The sequence below is a fragment of the Branchiostoma floridae genome, chromosome 14, assembly GCF_000003815.2.
Source record: "Branchiostoma floridae strain S238N-H82 chromosome 14, Bfl_VNyyK, whole genome shotgun sequence".
NCBI classification, from domain to species: domain Eukaryota; kingdom Metazoa; phylum Chordata; class Leptocardii; order Amphioxiformes; family Branchiostomatidae; genus Branchiostoma; species Branchiostoma floridae.
The window spans coordinates 15,324,134-15,341,358 of NC_049992.1; the positions used below are offsets into that span (position 1 = coordinate 15,324,134).

General features: G+C 42.0%; 1 protein-coding gene and 1 non-coding gene across 2 annotated transcripts; one reads left to right on the forward strand and one right to left on the reverse strand.

Moving 5' to 3' along the window:
• Positions 1-11,054: 11,054 nt before the first annotated feature.
• On the reverse strand, positions 11,055-12,279 carry LOC118429950 (transcription factor HES-4-like). The gene is made up of 2 exons (XM_035840597.1): positions 12,041-12,279; positions 11,055-11,907 (listed from the first exon to the last, which is right to left on the reverse strand). The coding sequence occupies exons 1-2, from the start codon at positions 12,200-12,202 to the stop codon at positions 11,254-11,256; spliced, it is 816 nt and encodes a 271-aa protein (XP_035696490.1). The 5' UTR covers positions 12,203-12,279; the 3' UTR covers positions 11,055-11,253.
• A 2,531-nt stretch (positions 12,280-14,810) lies between these two features.
• Positions 14,811-14,883, forward strand: Trnaf-gaa. The gene has a single exon. It is a non-coding gene; the product is annotated as a tRNA-Phe (tRNA).
• Positions 14,884-17,225: the final 2,342 nt, after the last annotated feature.

Below are 17,225 nucleotides of genomic sequence, written 5' to 3' on the forward strand. Positions count from 1 at the left end.
GCTACAATGATCAACAGTTGTGATTGGCTAAGAATCACATGTCTTCCTTTTGTATAATCTCGAACCAGATCCACGGTGCGTAATGTATAGTATCAAACTTCCCGTGCCCGTTTGACTCCCTTGGCCGGCTACACTCCTTGGCCAGCTTTGATACTATCTTATGGCACCGTAGGATCTGCTTGGAGATTACCTTTTGTACATGTTTTACAGTTATCTTCAGGATAGATCAATTTCAATGAATAATTGTCATAAGATTTTTAGCACTGAGACGGTTTAGCAACGTTTAGAACTATTGTTTCCCCTAAGGGATTTTTTTCGATGCCCGTATCTTGAACACATGCACTGAAAGCGTGTATAAGGTCAAGGAGGTACCTCTGCCTGACAATGTCGAATTTATTTCTTGACACCGTGGACCCCGTTTTGCTTTCTGTCTATCAGACAACAAAAACTTGCGTCAGTATACCACCCGCGGGACGGGTTGGTAAATTAACTGCTCTTTAACCTGCCAAAGATAACGAATCAGTTGGAAATGTCACGGCACAAGGGCAGTGTGAAAAGTTCATGCCAGTTTAATGTATGCAGTCACAAGTTCAGAGTAAGGCGACACTGACTTGGCCTTACGGGCATCCTCAGTAAACCGTAAGGCCAAGTAAACCAGAAAAATTGACGCGAGCGACGCAAAGAAATCAAGGAGAAGAAAATAAACCAAAGTTCTATGTACGTGATGATGAAGGTTGTAAATTTAAAGATTCACAGTACAGAAGTGTTGTCAGCAAACCTGTCTACATGTTGTGCTTTGCCCTCGTTATCTGTATCTGTATCTACATGTATATAGCCAGTATACAAATATACGAGGTGTTAAGTTTAAGGGCCTATCTCACCAAGCAGCGGGAACTGCTGGAACTATTAGTTAGTTATGTAGTTAGAGAACTATGGAACTGCTGGAACTATTAGTTAGCTATATAGTTAGAGAACTATGGAGCTACTGTTTATTTTGACACCGCAACCGTGCTTTCCAGGAAATCCAAGGTGCCACCAATCCAACGCTTCTCCAGCAAAGGCGCTGTGCTTTTGAAATTTAGAAAATACCGAAAGCCGTGCCTTCGCGGTACTCCAGGGACGACTCATTTTCACTTGAGTAAAGTCTTGTAAAGTGCCTTTCCCAAGGGAGCACGGCAGGCGGATTCGATCCCGCAACCTCTCGGTCACGAGGCGAACACAATACCACTGTGCCACGCGGTCGCCAATGTTGTGGTTGCTATGGTACATTTTTTTGACTGATGCGAGCGTGAGCAGCTGAGCGTGAGAAGGAAAGAAGTAGTATGGCTAGTTCTAATATATGAGCGATCATGGAAGTTGTCGAAATAATGCAACTCACACGGGTAAAGAAACAGTAAAACATGTAATCAGGTAACTAAATTTTCCTCAGGTAACATGACTGTTTCTTTGATAGCTGACGAAGGAACCCAGTCGGGTGACCTTTTCCTGTCGTAACGTGTACGTATACATTTATCACGAATGAACCTTTGGCAACCTTTAATGTTTGGTGTACAAAGAGCAATCTTCGAATGGTGTAATATGTTCTTCGTGCTTCGAGTCTTTTGACGTCTGACTTTGCCCATCGTGTCGTTCAAATACACAGCTTGGGCATGCAGTTACAGTTCACAATATCCTCGCTAGATGTCGCAGCTAGACCGTGCTTCTGCGTAAGGAGCGCTGCGGGGGGGGGGGGCGCCACAGACTACTCTCCAAGCAGATCCACGGTGGCGTAATACTAGTATATAGTATAAAACTCACCGTGCTCATTTGACTCCCTTTGGCCGGCTATACTCCTTGGTCAGCTTTGATACTATCTTATGGCACCGTAGTATCTGCTTGGAGATTAGGGCAGACCAAGAGGGGCGGACAGTCCGACTGTACCATTTTGAGCGTCGGCTTTCTCCTAACTGGGATAAACAAATTTCTAGTTACATCAAGGAGCTTTTATCAGCTAAAAGATCAAAGCTCCTTGGTTACATGTATTTTTGCCGGGGCGCCGAAGGCGCCCGGCTTTGTCCCCGGTTTAATGGTTCGTCCTTGGATGGGTCTGCTATGGTCGCAAAATGTACCGTGCGTTTTTACGACAATTCTCAGCCCTTCTCAGCCCTTCAAATAAACGCAATGTACCGTGCGTTTTTACGACAATTCTCAGCCCTTCTTAGCCCTTCAAATAAACGTTGTAAGAATACTGTTTATCCATGACCTCTACTCGTACAGAAAACATTGCAGCGCTCATTAGCAAAGTCTAGGAAAGGAAAATGTTTCTTGATTTGCAGTAAAACACTGGTCATGTAACATTTGAGGAGTTGTCGTTAAATCGCACGGTTCATTTTGCGATAGCGTTGACGGGTCCGGGTATTTAGCGGAATAACCCGGAATAACCCGGAATAACCCGGAATAACCTTAATAAAGGATGAAAGCTACCGAAATACAGTGTGCTTTGATAAGTTAAGATCGCAGAATGCAATATTTTGGCATAAAATAATGTATATATGGCCATGGGAACAAGAAATATTACGGTTATTCCGGGTTATTCCGGGTCATTTCGGGTTATTCCGGTAAATACCCTCACGGGCGTTGACGGTGCGGAGGAGGTGAGATTTTTATCGTACAGAAATTGGTACAGTTTGTAAAGTTATCTTTCTGGAATTCGGATGTATTAAAATATAACATTACATTCTAAGGCGTAGTGTCATGTGAGTAAAATGAGCACGACATTTGACGAAAGATTTTGTGGAGGGTATACAGTCAAGTTTATTGTGCAACGATTGGAACAGTTTACGTGCGGGTGGGAGGGGGGCGTGCGTCTATATATGCAGCTGCAGGAGGTCCTGCAGGACATTTTCGATCGTAAGAGTAACGTACAATTTGAAAAGATAGTGATCATGAATTCGGACACATTGAAACATATTTCCAAGGAACGGTATATAGTTTTTTTAGTAAAACCAGTGTGTGGGGATTGACGAGAATTTAGATAGTTTAATGGTGCACTGTGCTTGAGCCGATGCGAGGCATTATGCAGGGCATTTTTGATTGTAAAAATATCGTACAAGTTGAAAAGATGGATCGGATTCTAATACATTAAAACATACATTTCCAAAGAATAGTAGAAAACAACGGATTGTAGCTAACTGTTAAACAATCAGCAAAGCAGTTGGCAAGATGTCACACCTGAACTTTTGTAGATTTTTGCTTTTTGTTGGTACTAGTAAGATGTTATGTGATCAAGACAATATTTTCTTTCTGTTTCAGTGACGCCTTAGACTGTTCTCTGCTATATATACAAGTGACACAGTAATATACAGAAACTTACAGCTAGCAAAAGTCTGTACTCAATAAGATTTTACACAGTACACATTTATACTTCTTCTGCTGAAATCTACGCATTACATTTTGCATCCAACCAAAGAGGTTTGAAAGAGAGTCCTTGATCCAACCAAATTAGACCTTGAGACCTATTAACAGATCATTGATCACTGTGCATTTTGCACATACCAGACTCAATCGTGCCACTGAGCACTGCATTTTGCACACACCAGACCAATTGTGCCACTGAGCACTGTGCATTTTGCACACACCAGACCTATCGTGCCATTGAGCACTGTGCATTTTGCACACACCAGACCTATCGTGCCATTGAGCACTGTGCATTTTGCACACACCAGACCAATCGTGCCATTGAGCACTGTGCATTTTGCACACACCAGACCAATCGTGCCATTGAGCACTGTGCATTTTGCACACACCAGACTCAATCGTGCCACTGAGCACTGTGCATTGTGCAAATAAAGTCAAGCAAAGAACACATATATTGTGAACAATGTGTGAATCTATTTTATCGGGAAAATACCACCAAGGTGACATCATTTTCAGTGGAGATAATAGAGGCAAACAATGCACTGCAAATGCTTTAATGGCAGTTGTTAACCACAGTACTTGCAGACAAGCAATTACCTGGACAAGTACAGACCTTGATGGTGTACTTTTTCAAGGAGATGCACTATACACCTACATAAAACCATCACTAAGATCTGGTGTGGAGTTCCTCTCCGTTGATGATATTCCAGACTATTTGCAACTTTACAACAATACTGTACGTGTATCAATAAAAGAGTCTTACACTGGAGACATATTTGCCACAGAAGCAGTCTATCCTTATTACACCTTAAAGAAAGCCCTAGAAGCAGCATTTGCTGAATCCAACACTTGTCTTTTCATAACAGCACATGGAATAACTGGTTCAACAGTAGCATTGTTGCACGCTGATAACAAGTATTTTGTTTATGACTCACATGCCAGAAGTCCCATAACAGCATTGCCAGATAGCCATGGCACTTCTACTTTAAGCATGCACAGTTCAAACAGCAATCTAGTTTCATTCTTGCAACAACTTAACTGGAACACAACATGCAATTTTGAGGTTGTCCCAGTACAAGCAGAAAATGTTTTCTTATCAGTTGAACCTACTGGTATACACATTATCAATCTGACTAGCAATGTTTCTTCTATGATTGAGTCAGAAAACTGCTTTCAAGTTCAACAACAACACACATACACCTTGGTTAAACCAGAGTTTGTATCTACGAAAGAGAACCTACAACAACCAAACACAGCATTTCCATTTGCACCACATTGTAACCAAAGTACTGGGAAAAACATTGTGCCATGCACCACAAGCAAACATCCAAGTGCTATGCCAGAGAACAGGAATGAAGGCCTCTTGAATCAATTAGTAATGTCACCAAATGCAGCATCAAATTTAAATGATAAAAAAGTGCAAGGTCTTGCAATCCAAAGCGCAATATGCAAGGACAAACAAGAAAAACAAACCTATCAACAGAAGACAGAGAGTCTTGCAGAACAAAGAACATCATACAAAGCAAAGAAAGCAAATGAGACCTGTGAGCAAAAAGCAGCACAGCAAAGAGCATCATATAAAGCGAACAAAGGTTTCCAGCCAACTTCCCATAGATTTTAGATATAAACTTCTAGTTTAATAATGATGCACATTTTACTGGAACACAACATGAAATTTTGAGGTAGTCCTTCCAAATGCGCCCCGGCCAGCTTTTTTTAAAAGCTTTCTTGTTATATTTCAGCCATACCATAGGTATGGTGAAATATATTGTTATATTGCAATCCATACATAGTATGGGATTGCAATATATTGTTTTTCCTTTCGTTCTCCTCCTGTCAAATCTTCAAATGGATTCAACTTTTTCATTTTTGGGCCAAATGAGCTGAAATTTGGCAGGGTGGTAGAAGTAGCAAATACCCCCAGGCGTTTTTTTCACTTTCTTGATAGAGGCCTTAGAATTTATGATATTTAGGGTTTTTGGTCATTTATAGACAAAATATGTATATTTTGGGCCCCTGTGCCCTGGTATTACAAGCTAATGACCTGAAATCTGGTACAGGGGTGCATTGGACACATGAGCACAGAAAACCATTAACACCTTCTTCATAGATCACTTCAAAAATTAGTTATTTTAGGGTTTTTGGCCATTTTTGACTAAAAATGTATATTTATGGCTCCTATGCCCTTGTATTAAAACCAAATGACCTGAAACTTGGTACATAGGTGCGTTTGACATATGACCACAGAACCCCATCAACGCTTAATTCATTGTTTACTCCAAAAATGAGTTATTTTAGGGTTTTGGGCCATTTTTGACAAAAAATGTATATTTTTGGCTCCTATACCCTTGTATGAAAACCTAATGACCTGAAATTTGGTACAGAGGTGCATTGAACATATGCTCACAGGACCCCATTGACACTTTCTTTATAGATGACTTCAAAAATTAGTTATTTTGGGGTTTTCAGCCATTTTTGACTAAAAATGTATATTTTTGGCTTCTATGCCCTTGTATGTAAACCAAATCACCTGAAATTTGGTAGAAACGTAAATTGGACATATGGCAACAGGACCCCATCAACAATTTCTTCATAGAGCACTTATAAAATGAGTTATTTTGGGATTTTTAGCCATTTTTAACTAAAAAATGTATATTTTTGGCTCCTATGCCCTTATATTGAAACCAAATGACCTAGAATTCGACATGAAGGTGTGTAGGACAAGTGCCCACAGTACTTCATTTTCCCATTGAGCAAACATGACTTCAAATTGTTGAATTTGGGGATTTTTTCCAGGATGAAGATGGATTGCAATATGCTGTATTTGCTCCTAAGCAAATGTCGGCCTTTCTAGTATTCGTAATGTTTCTTTCTTTCTTTCTCCTGTCAAATCTTCAGAACACGGTATCTCCGTTGTTCCTCAACCGAATGACTTGAAATTTGGCACAAGGGTAGAGTGGGCCAATACCCTCGGGCGTTTTTTTCATTTTTTCCATATCTGTCTCTTAAATGATTTTATTAAGGTTTTTTGGTCATCTTAAGACCAAAACTGTATATTTGGGCCCCCTGTACCCTGGTATTATAACCGAATGAGCTGAAATTTGGCACAGATGTGCCTTGATAAGTCCACCATATAGATTCAATATCAGTTTTGGTGTACAGTACAACAAAATGCTTATTTTTGCGATTTTTTGACCAATTTTTGACCAAAAAAGGACACTTTTGGCCCCTGTACCCTGGTATTACAACCAAATGAGCTGAAATTTGACAGAGATGTGCCTTGATAATGCCCCCATATAAATTTAAGAACACTTTTGGTGTACAGTACAACAAAATGCTTATTTTTGCGATTTTTTGACCAATTTTTGACCAAAAAAGGACACTTTTGGCTCCTGTACCTTGGTATTGCAACCGAATGAGCTGAAATTTGACACAGATGTGCCTTGATAATCCCTTCATATAAATTCAATAACACTTTTGGTGTACAGTGCAACAAAATGCTTATTTTTGCGATTTTTGGCCAATTTTTGACCAAAAAAGGACACTTTTGGCTCCTGTACCCTGGTACATGTATTACAATTAAATGACCTGAAATTTGGTATAGATAGGCATTAGATACTTGGTAACAAGATTCAAGTAAAATTTTTGACATAAACAACTTTAAAATGATTAATTTTGGCACTTTTCTGAGGGGAAATTTGTTTTCTTTTGGCCTCCTGACGTGACCTTCCGTGACCCCGCACAGAGCCACACCTGTGCGCATCAGCCGGAGAGTTAATTGAATCAAAGACCTAGCCAATCAGCGAAGAGGAGGCCAAAGGCTAATTAATATTCATAAGCGGGGCCTCATGATCCCGTATATAGCAGTGTTCCCGCCAGGGGGAGCAAAGCCCGCCTAAGGCTCTCGCATTTTAGACTATTCAGAAGGCTTTATATTGTATCAGTTCTTAGGGGCATATCTATGATAATCGCAGCAGTCACTTAACTTCTCTTCAGGAGTTTAGCGTAACACTGTTTCAGGTCAAACCGTCAAAGGCAACTAAAAACAAACTTTAACGTTACTGAGTTCAACAGTACTTATAACTTGTTATCCGAAGTTGAAACGCTAGCGATGGTATTTTCGCTGCGCTGTTAGCTCCGTGCGACTGTTGTTGACGGTCTTATAACGGTATATTTTGCACCCCTGTACCCTGGTATGAGTAACATTTGGTATAGATAGGCATAATATAGTTGGTAAAATGATCCAAGTAAAATTTTTGGCATAAAGTACTGTAAAAGGCTTAATTACAGCACTTTTTTAGGGGAAATTGGTTTTCTTTCGTTCTCCATGCCGTGACCTTTCGGACGTTCACCCCACAGAGCCGACATCTGCACCTGCGTCTAGCCGGCAGGAAGAGTTAATTCAATTAATGGTTCAGCCAATCAGCGAAGAGGAAAGCGAAGGCAAATTAATATTCATAAGCGGGACCACACAATACGTTAACTTGAAGACTCAGGCCGTACAGACTTCTCGCCAGGATTTTTTCAAAGCGTCGGACAGGGGTCCGGGGGCCGCCGAATGTCCCTGGCGGGGTCCAGGGGCAGGGCCACTGTGGGGGGGACCCAGGTGGGCGAAGCCCCCCCGGAAGCTCTTGCATTTTAGGCTATTGAGAAGGCTTCTTTTATCAGTTTTATTAAGGGCCATATCTACGATAATCGTAGCAGTCACTTACTTCTCTTCAGCAGTTTGACTTTAAAATATTTCGGGTCAAAGCTTCAAAGACAACTAAAACCTCATAAACAACAAACTTTACTTAGCTCAACAGTATACAAAAATATTGTACGGGTTGCCATCCTTAGTTGAAGCGCTTATTTATAGCGCTAGTATCTTCGCTGCGCCGTTAGCCGCCGTGCGACTTTTGTTGACGGTCTGATATCCCTACGTCGCCGCCTCGCTGATATTCCCACGGACATGTTTAAAAAAAAATACCCAGCAAAAAACGCTGTTCTGCGTCAAATTCTATTCTATAAAACTCAGTGTTACAGTCTAAATATTTTGTAGAAGCACCGCTGTAGGAAAGAAGGTCCAAGCAATGTAAAACATCACGTAGCATGAAGTTCGCTGTCAACTGGCACACAGCACATGACTGTTTGAAACTCTAAGTCTAATCAACAGCCGTGTTTGATTGATAGCCGGCGGTCCTATGATGAAGTCGGCGAAAGGTGCGTTAGTTAGAAAATCTGCGTTTAGTTTTGATACGTAATTATAAGTTAGACAGTGGCGAGAATGATTATTTTCTCATCAATATTTCTCTTCAGAATTATTTGAACTTAATTGTACATCTAAACAATTGGCTTACCTGTGCAATGTTTATATGATTAATGATCAGTGTACTGAAATCATGTGTAACGTATGGCTCCTAGTCAATAGATCAGCATTTTCTCTATAGTGACCACCTGTCTATAGTGGCCACATTTCCTAGTGCTGTTGTTGTTTGGTATAAACTTTGAACATTTAAATTGTAAGTAACTTTAAACTGCCAGAGTTTCAGCCCAATAAAACACTCTCAGCGCCAGGGTATGAACAGACTGACCAGACAGACGAAAATAAATCCTCGAACAAGGTTCAATCGTATCTTCCGGGTCTGGCAGGAAGTTGTTAAACTAAAATAAGAATAGGCTCGATGGTTGATTGCATACAAAGTAAAACAGTTTAATAGTTTTACAGCTTGAAGAAAACAAACGCTCCTACAGTATCTGCACCTGCTTGATAATTATTAAATCGTATGCCCTACTTGAATAAAAAAAGTTCATTGCAATAATAAATGTACCCACATCACAAGGAGCTTATACTTTTTTAAACTTACACCTAGTTATCGTACTGAAAATTGTTAATGACATTACATGAAGTCATTCAACAATTTTCAGTCATGATGAAAATTTTCTGAATGGAAGGTGTGATTATTGTCATTTTCTGAAAAATAGAAGCAAGCTCTGTTTTTACCTGGAGTCAATTCACAATACCAGTCCACTTTGGGGGATAATGTACTGTTAAGAGGATGTTCCATTTTTGCGCAGGGCCAGGGGTGATTTGGAACAGTCCAATGTTGCGTGGGAAGGGGTATGGCTGAAATATGCTGTATTTGCTCTTAAGCAAATGTCGGCCTTTCTAGTTACAAAAAAGATATTTTCTATCACTATAGCACCCATTCTGTGATTCTCAGTCAAAGATGGGCCTCCAATATGAATGAAGTCGTTTTTGAAGGCGATTTTAGTCCAACCTTGCACTGCAGGCCGCTTGAAGTTGAACGCCACATAGTACATTTGAACTCCACGTTAATTTGTTGAGTCCTGATATTCTCCAAGTAGGGTGGTACTTCTCAGAAGGTCAGAAAGCCATTAGAATTACCGATGGTATATGCATGTATGATGTGTACGCAGGGTGTAGGAAGAGTTTTTGACATTCCTGTCAGACCAAAACGTAGGTTGCCCATGTCACAAGGACAAGGAGTCATTAGCATATGTCTGTCATTAGACGTTGTTAGTGACCGACTGTAGTGTAATGCAATTGAATACTCTCTTCCTAGGAAGAGCGCCCGTGTAATTTTTCCGACTACTGCTGTATCTGCCGCTACCACAAACTCCTACTCTCCAAGCAGAGGTTAGCCTCCGGCTGTTTTTTTTACGTTTTTTTAGTCGTTTTTATCGGGCTTTCTATTTTGTCATTTTTTTTCGCTGTGTTAGGCCGGAGAGTAACAAACTCTGCTTGGAGAGTAACAAACTCCCGCTACCTTCAACATGTCGTATGATTAAGAGTCGCTAGGAGCGCGATTTAACTAGGCCACGAAGTGCGCACTGTTGCATAATCCTATCATAGTCCTTGAGTATGATTGCTCAATATTGCTAGAGATGTTCTTGACTGAGCACTTCACCGCATGGAAAGATATGTGTAAATCTGCTTGTAATAAGCCTGTGTAGTACAGGACGCTTTCTATGTGATATATGCAAGTGCCTTCTGACAAAATAACATTACATTGCTGATCCATCTTTTGTGTCGCTCCCAAATACCTGACCATTCAGTTATGTATATCCTTTTGTTATTAAGTACAGTTTTGTTTTCATTGTGGGATTTACACTCTCTCATTTGATCACGAAAACCGATGTCTTTACGTACAGCACTTTCCAAGCACAGGTTGAGTCGCGGACATAGTATTAGTAGTAGTCACGAAATTTAACCAGCGCGCTCCTCTATTTAAAGAGGAGACCGCCGGTAAATTTTTCGACTTCTAGATCTACTCAACATCTGCTTGGAGACTGGTACGTACAGTTCATCTTGGTATTTAGCCATTCTACTACTAAGTACTATATTTGGGGCGGGAAGACCTTCTCTTCGCTCTGTGGTTGAACCTGTGGTCTAAAAGCTCTATATGGACCTAACCATAACTGTCTGTATCCTCTAATCTTGCACGTCGTTAAGCATTCCTGCTGAATTTTCTCACGAGAACTTTGTTCTTGCACAAAGCATTTCTCGTCAGGACCACAACACCCTGTATCTGCTTGTAAATAAAACTTGTCCTACTGATTGACTTGTTTACTGGTCTTTGCTAGTTATGTCATTGTGTAATACAAACTGCTACGCTACAAACACAACAATAGAGTAAACACAGACACGTGTAGCATTAGATTTCGATGTTTTATTGTCGGAGTCAGAGTATAAAAAATAGTGCATATAAATTCTCATATAAACAAATATCTTTGAATATGTACAACATTTCTCTCATAGGTAGTCTCCTAACACGGAATTTCAAGAGTTCCATCATTGTAGACTCTACAAATTGTAGTAGAGACACACGTGTAATGTTCAGACATTGTAGTTTCTCACCACGGTCTCCACATCTTTTCTGCTGTGGCGGGTGCAGGTAGTCCGTACTTTGTGGTGTTTGTAAGTCCGTTGAAGGTCGGCTCGGTTTTGATCTTAAGTCCGTTTGGTGAATGAGATTCAACAAGTCCGTAGGATTGCGGATAGACGGGGATGACGTGACTGGGTACCTGGCCGCCTGGGAACGCCTGGCTGGGCAGCAGAACAGTCACCGGCTCCCCTCCTGAGACCTGGCGGGGCACCACGGGGATCCCGCCGTACATCGTCGTCTGGCCGGCCTGAGGACACGGGGCTTGCACGGGCGACAGTTGTACGTGCTGGCCGCCGGTGGGCGCGACGGGAACCTGGACCTGGACAGGCTGAGCGTGCGGGAACACTGCGGGCTGGGCGGTGGGGTACGTCCCGGGACGAGCGGGGCTGCAGGCCCCGGCCAAGTGGTTGAGCAGCCGCTGCCTGACTTGGGTGTCCACGCTGTCAGAAGCGCCCAGGAAGCGGTTCACCTCCATCAGACACTCGTTGAAGCCGGCGCGGTACTGGCCGGGCAGGGACGGGTTCGTGTTGGCGGCGGCCGTGAGCTGCTGCCTCTGGAGACTGCGGAGATGTTTGACGGTCATCTCCAGAATGTCGGCCTTCTCAAGCTTCGAGTGAGAGCTCTGTGGAAATACAAATGAAAAACTGGTAAATACACGGTTCTCCAAAACACAAGTATACTCCAAGGACACAAGTGCATACGAAAACATTTGAAGGAAGCCATAATAAATTGCCAATAAGGAGAGAAATACTTACATCTTTTTTGAGATCGGCAAGGATGAGAGCCTTGAGCTGGTTCAGGCTGTCGTTGATTCTAGCCCGGCGTCTCTTCTCCATGATCGGCTTGGAGGACTTGCGGCTCTCGCCTGGACGCTTCACGGTGAAGTCCGTAGATGCGGGCATGTTGGCGATCTTCATGTTGTCAGGAGATCCAAGGACGCTGTGGTAACGTAGCTTTGGTGTCTGCGTTTGGACTGAGGTAAATGGCCAAACTTCGCTCAATTTATACAGAAATCATGAAAGGAAACAAAAGAGCGTGACCCCTAACCCTCTCAAAATCTCTCACGCCATTGGCTGAAATCACTACATCGCTCTAATCCCTGGTCTCTGATTGGTCGGAATTGTGGTGTGAAGCCCATAGAGGACCATCTGGTGGCATGTCGGCGTCAAGTGAAGCTGATAATGGTGGCTTTTTTCCCAGGCACGTGCAGGGGAGCCGTTCCCAGCCGCCAGGAGTGTGGGAACTCTCCTCCCACTCGGCCCGACGCTGCTCAGTTCGGGACAGGTGACGGGGACTCACTAATGACGTGTGAACTGTTCTCACCACGGAGACATCCGCAGTGGCACACTTCAAACAAGCACAACGATTTCAACACGGGGGATGCATTTATTTGCAACCAGGGATAAAGTCTCAAACCTCCATTTCATATTTCATGTTTTTTGGCATTGATGGTGCAGGGAGTTTGCAAAAGTTAGACACCAACATGTAATGCTCATTTGTTCAAAGTACTTAAATCTTAAATCTATGAAGAAGAAAAAAGATTCTTTACAAAATTGTTGAACTGATGCTGTGCTGCTGTATGATTACGATGTTACTTGACCATTATTCCATTGGAAAGCTTGACTGATATTTTCTAAGTTACTTTTGCAACGTAAGACTATACATGTATTGTACTTCACATGCTTCTGTATAAGTATGTCTTTATGATATGTCGCGTGTCTGACGTAAGGTAAGATTTCCTAGTCAAAAACTGCGGTTCTTTTTATGCCGCAGTCAATTTTTGACACAAGCGGGTCGTGTGTTAGGCCCACTTGCCTTTTTCAGACATTTCCCTGATAAGTATTGGCCTTTCAATAATTTCATTCTCCGGTGCTAAATTAGGGGTGCAAATTTGCTTGTCGCGTGTCTGAATAATGTGCAACAGTTTCCCACAGCCCACAGCCTTGTACGTTCCGTTGTCTCCCACCCTCCGACCGGTTTTCCCACCATTCCCACGTCCCCTGAGTGCGAGAATTCCATTGTGATGCTGAGGAAACCTGTTGGTGCGCCATTGTCGTCCTACTGCTACTACGGCGTTCCCACGACCCTCCTTTCTCATGCAAAATTTGGCGCGAAAAATGGGCCATTGTGTCATCATCATCGTCACAATGTTCGGACGTCGAGCTGACCTGCCATCTGTCGTCCAATGTCACAATAAGTCACGTGATCAAAGATGGCGGACACATCGGATTGCGCATTCGAGATATGAAGTTTTCTCGTCTCTTTGTAGCGACACGCGACAGTAGATCGCACCTATTCTTCCGCCATACATAATAATTAGCATGGAAACAAATGAAATATGAAAAGTTAGTTGTGGTAGATTGATACATAGCAATGGTCAGTAATGAAGGCCATAGAACACAGTGTAAACATGGTAACTAATTAGCTCATTGGAAATCAGTTGATAAACCAAGGATGTTATATAAAGTCTTATAATATAATGTCATTGGATAAACGAACAACTGGACGGATAAACAACCTAAAGATTGACAAATAAAAATGATAAAGACTAACAAGTGAATCATATAAGGATATACCGATGTCCTTGCACAGAACAAAAAACTTCGGAAACATAACATTTGAGATGCATGTAGTTCTGACTGTTCCAGGGGTGCCTAAGCATTTGCACGAACCCTATGAAATTCGTACGAATATTATGTGATACACACGAATCACTATGCGAAAACGCACGAATATTATGAAATTCGCACGAATCACTATGCAAAAACGCACGAATATTATGAAATTCGCACGAATCACTATGTGATTCACACGAACCTTATGAGATTTTATAAATAAATAAATAAATTTGCACGATCCTTATGCGAAATTGCGCAACCACTGCCGGGGTCACGTGACAGACGGAGCGGGATTTTCAAGATGGCGGCTTCGATCGGCGGCCGGACGGAAAATACGATGTAACACGCCGAAATGAAGCAAAACAGTAGCTCACAGGCTATCAAATACATCTTTGCGACGGTAAATGTCCATTCCATGCCTTGAAATATAAATATCACGGGTAGAAACGCTCAAAATCATGCCTCCTCCCGGCCGCCGTTTTTGCATAAGGATCGTGCAAATCTCATAAGGTTCGTGTGAATCACATAGTGATTCGTGCGAATTTCATAATATTCGTGCGTTTTTGCATAGTGATTCGTGAGAATTTCATAATATTCGTGCGTTTTCGCATAGTGATTCGTGTGTATCACATAATATTCGTACGAATTTCATAGGGTTCGTGCAAATGCTTAGGCACCCCTGTGTTCTGTCATGATAAAAACCCATCTTCGCAAAAAAAAAAAACTTTCTACACTTGTTTGATTTATGCACAGCATTCTAGAAAAGTTTTTTGACATGTGAAACTTTAGTTTGTGAGATTATGCAAGCTCTCAAAAGTTCTCTTCTATCTAAAAGCTCCACGGTGAAAGGAAAGAGAGAAAGTCAAAGTGAAATCTTGACGGCTAAACAGACACTTGAACTTCACCCGCCGCGATAGCTCAGTTGGGAGAGCGTTAGACTGAAGATCTAAAGGTCCCTGGTTCAATCCCGGGTCGTGGCAATGTTTTTGTACCGAGCATGTTCAAATACCTTGTTTGTCTGTGTGTCATCAGTTGCTATTTTTGCATTTTCCTTGTATGAAAGCTTCTGTTCGTACTTGGTGATGGCGCGGTGAGTTAGGGTAGAGTATATATGGAAGCCTCGATTCGTGACTAAGATAGATTTAGAAGCCATGGCTACCATAGACGGTCCTGTATCTGCATTGTCTGTCGACCCAAAGAGGTTGAAAAAAATCTTTTTTTCAACCTCCTTGGTCGACCTGGTGTCCCCTTAGATGAATAGGGTAATCGGCAACAGTTATGATAACTCTCTTTTGTTTATCAAGTTCTGCTCGTGTGCCTGTTATCTGCTGACGGTCCAGTCCTCTAAAACAATGTAAACTAAACACATTGGCTGGTGGCCTTGGTGCGAAAACGATGACACATGAGATAGGGGACAGATAAGTGTCTCAGGCGGATTCACGATACATTCCCAGAGTAGCAGGGGGTTTGTACTTGTGCTACAAACCGTGCCAAAGTTTTCGGGCGTATCGTCCAAGGGACGTTTTCAAAGACTGCCGAAACGTCATTGTCGATGATTAGAGGTCAGAGACACCGCCGAATTTAACTGATGACGGAGCAGAAATGGGATTCAACTTAATCTCCAGGCAGATTTACCGGTGGCCAAGTTGTGCCCATATTAGCCACGTTCGGTGGCCAATGAACACCTAGGCCGGCTACATTCTTTGGCAAGGTTTTACTACTAGCATCTTATACCACCTCAAGATGTGCTTGGGAATAAGTCTTGCGTAATCGACACAAGATCAATCTGATCCTTATTCTGGCATCCTTATTCGGCACAAATGTCCTATTTTAACTCCATGGCTTATCTTATATGGTATCTTACACAAAAGTTTTCTGTTCTATTTTCTAATGCATATTTCTATGATTTGCATGGCACGTATGCAAATAGTTTTCAAAAGTTTGCATGACGCAAATATAACGTTTTCAAGCACAGCCCCGACATACCTTATGATTGACAACTTAAGATCGCGTGGAACTTGTTTTTGTTTGTTTGTTTGAACAATCCATCATCATCCATCTTTAGAGTCACCGCTTGGGTAGAGGAATAACTACGATAGTTCCCTCATACCGAGTACATGTATCTGCACAATACCATGTCAGGGGAGAGATGCTGTGATTCCCTCACTGTCAAACATACGTCTTTTCTATGTGACTGAATGCCCTCCGGAGACCGATCCGTCAGCACACGTATACTCGTAAGTCTAAAACAAGACAGTATGAAAACTAGATGAACATAAAGGTGGGAACGTTTGTGCGTTTTCCTCCTCTTGACATAATAGTACGCTTGATTACAATGTCCAAAATTCGCGTGACAGTCATAAGTAAATATAGTGTAGATTATTTGTACTTTGCGCTGGAACTTTTAAAGGGCCTGGGTTAAAAAAAAAACTACCAGAACAGTCGCACGGTAGATATTATTGAGGTTGGGGGTTTGGAATCCAAGATCTTCTTTTGATCGCTCGAGTGTTCTAATTGGCCAAGCTTAATCCTGTTAACTCGTTGGCGTATCGGACCAAAGTTGGACAACGCAAAACTGCAGTAGAAAACCGTCGCCAGCCACCCAATATTCTCACACAGGAGAACAGCAAATCCCTGCGTACGTCATAACATTGTTTTGAGAACGTTTTTAAAAGAGAATCGTATCCTATCTTTTCATGTAGGTGCGAAACGCTAAGTGATAATCAGTGGGCTGAGTTCACACCTACTCGATATTTTTTCTTTCCAATACGTTGTACTAACGGTTGTAGACATAAATTTTTGTTTATCATGAACTTCTGAACAAATTATTTGAGAAAAGGCGAAATTATGGACAGCGCAACGTATTGAAAAATGTCATCAGAAAGACATATGTATTTGTCATTCTGTCCGTATCGCGTATCGCAAAATGATCCGTAAATTTTTCCCTTGACATTCTGCTGACTTTGTTCTCTTTAAGCCACTAATAAACGCTTTATTTACGTCTCATTATCCTGAAGATGACTAAGTGATTGTCTGTCTTTGGAGACTTTTTCCTCGCAGAAAGTTCAAATTATCGGTAGTTATCGATGGTTGAGCGGAGGACATCAGAGCACGTTAATCGTGGTTAATGTGGCCTTGTTTGTGGCTTTACCATTCTTCTGCTCCCTGGTGAATTTTCCCCGTTGTCATGGGAATCAGGGTGGGAGGGGGGAGGAGTGATTTTGACAGTATCTTTTGATGAAGAAGAACGATGTGGGCAGCTGTTGGCACGGTTTTCCCTCCGCGCGCTTTCAGGTCCCACACGAGTCGCACAATACCGTTA

Excerpts from the sequence above, each read along its gene's own strand:
- LOC118429950 (XM_035840597.1), bottom strand. The coding sequence starts at position 12,202 with ATGAAGATCGCCAACATGCCCGCATCTACGGACTTCACCGTGAAGCGT. Across the intron at positions 11,908-12,040 it reads TTGCCGATCTCAAAAAAGAT|AGCTCTCACTCGAAGCTTGA; the intron begins GTAAGTATTTCT and ends GTATTTCCACAG.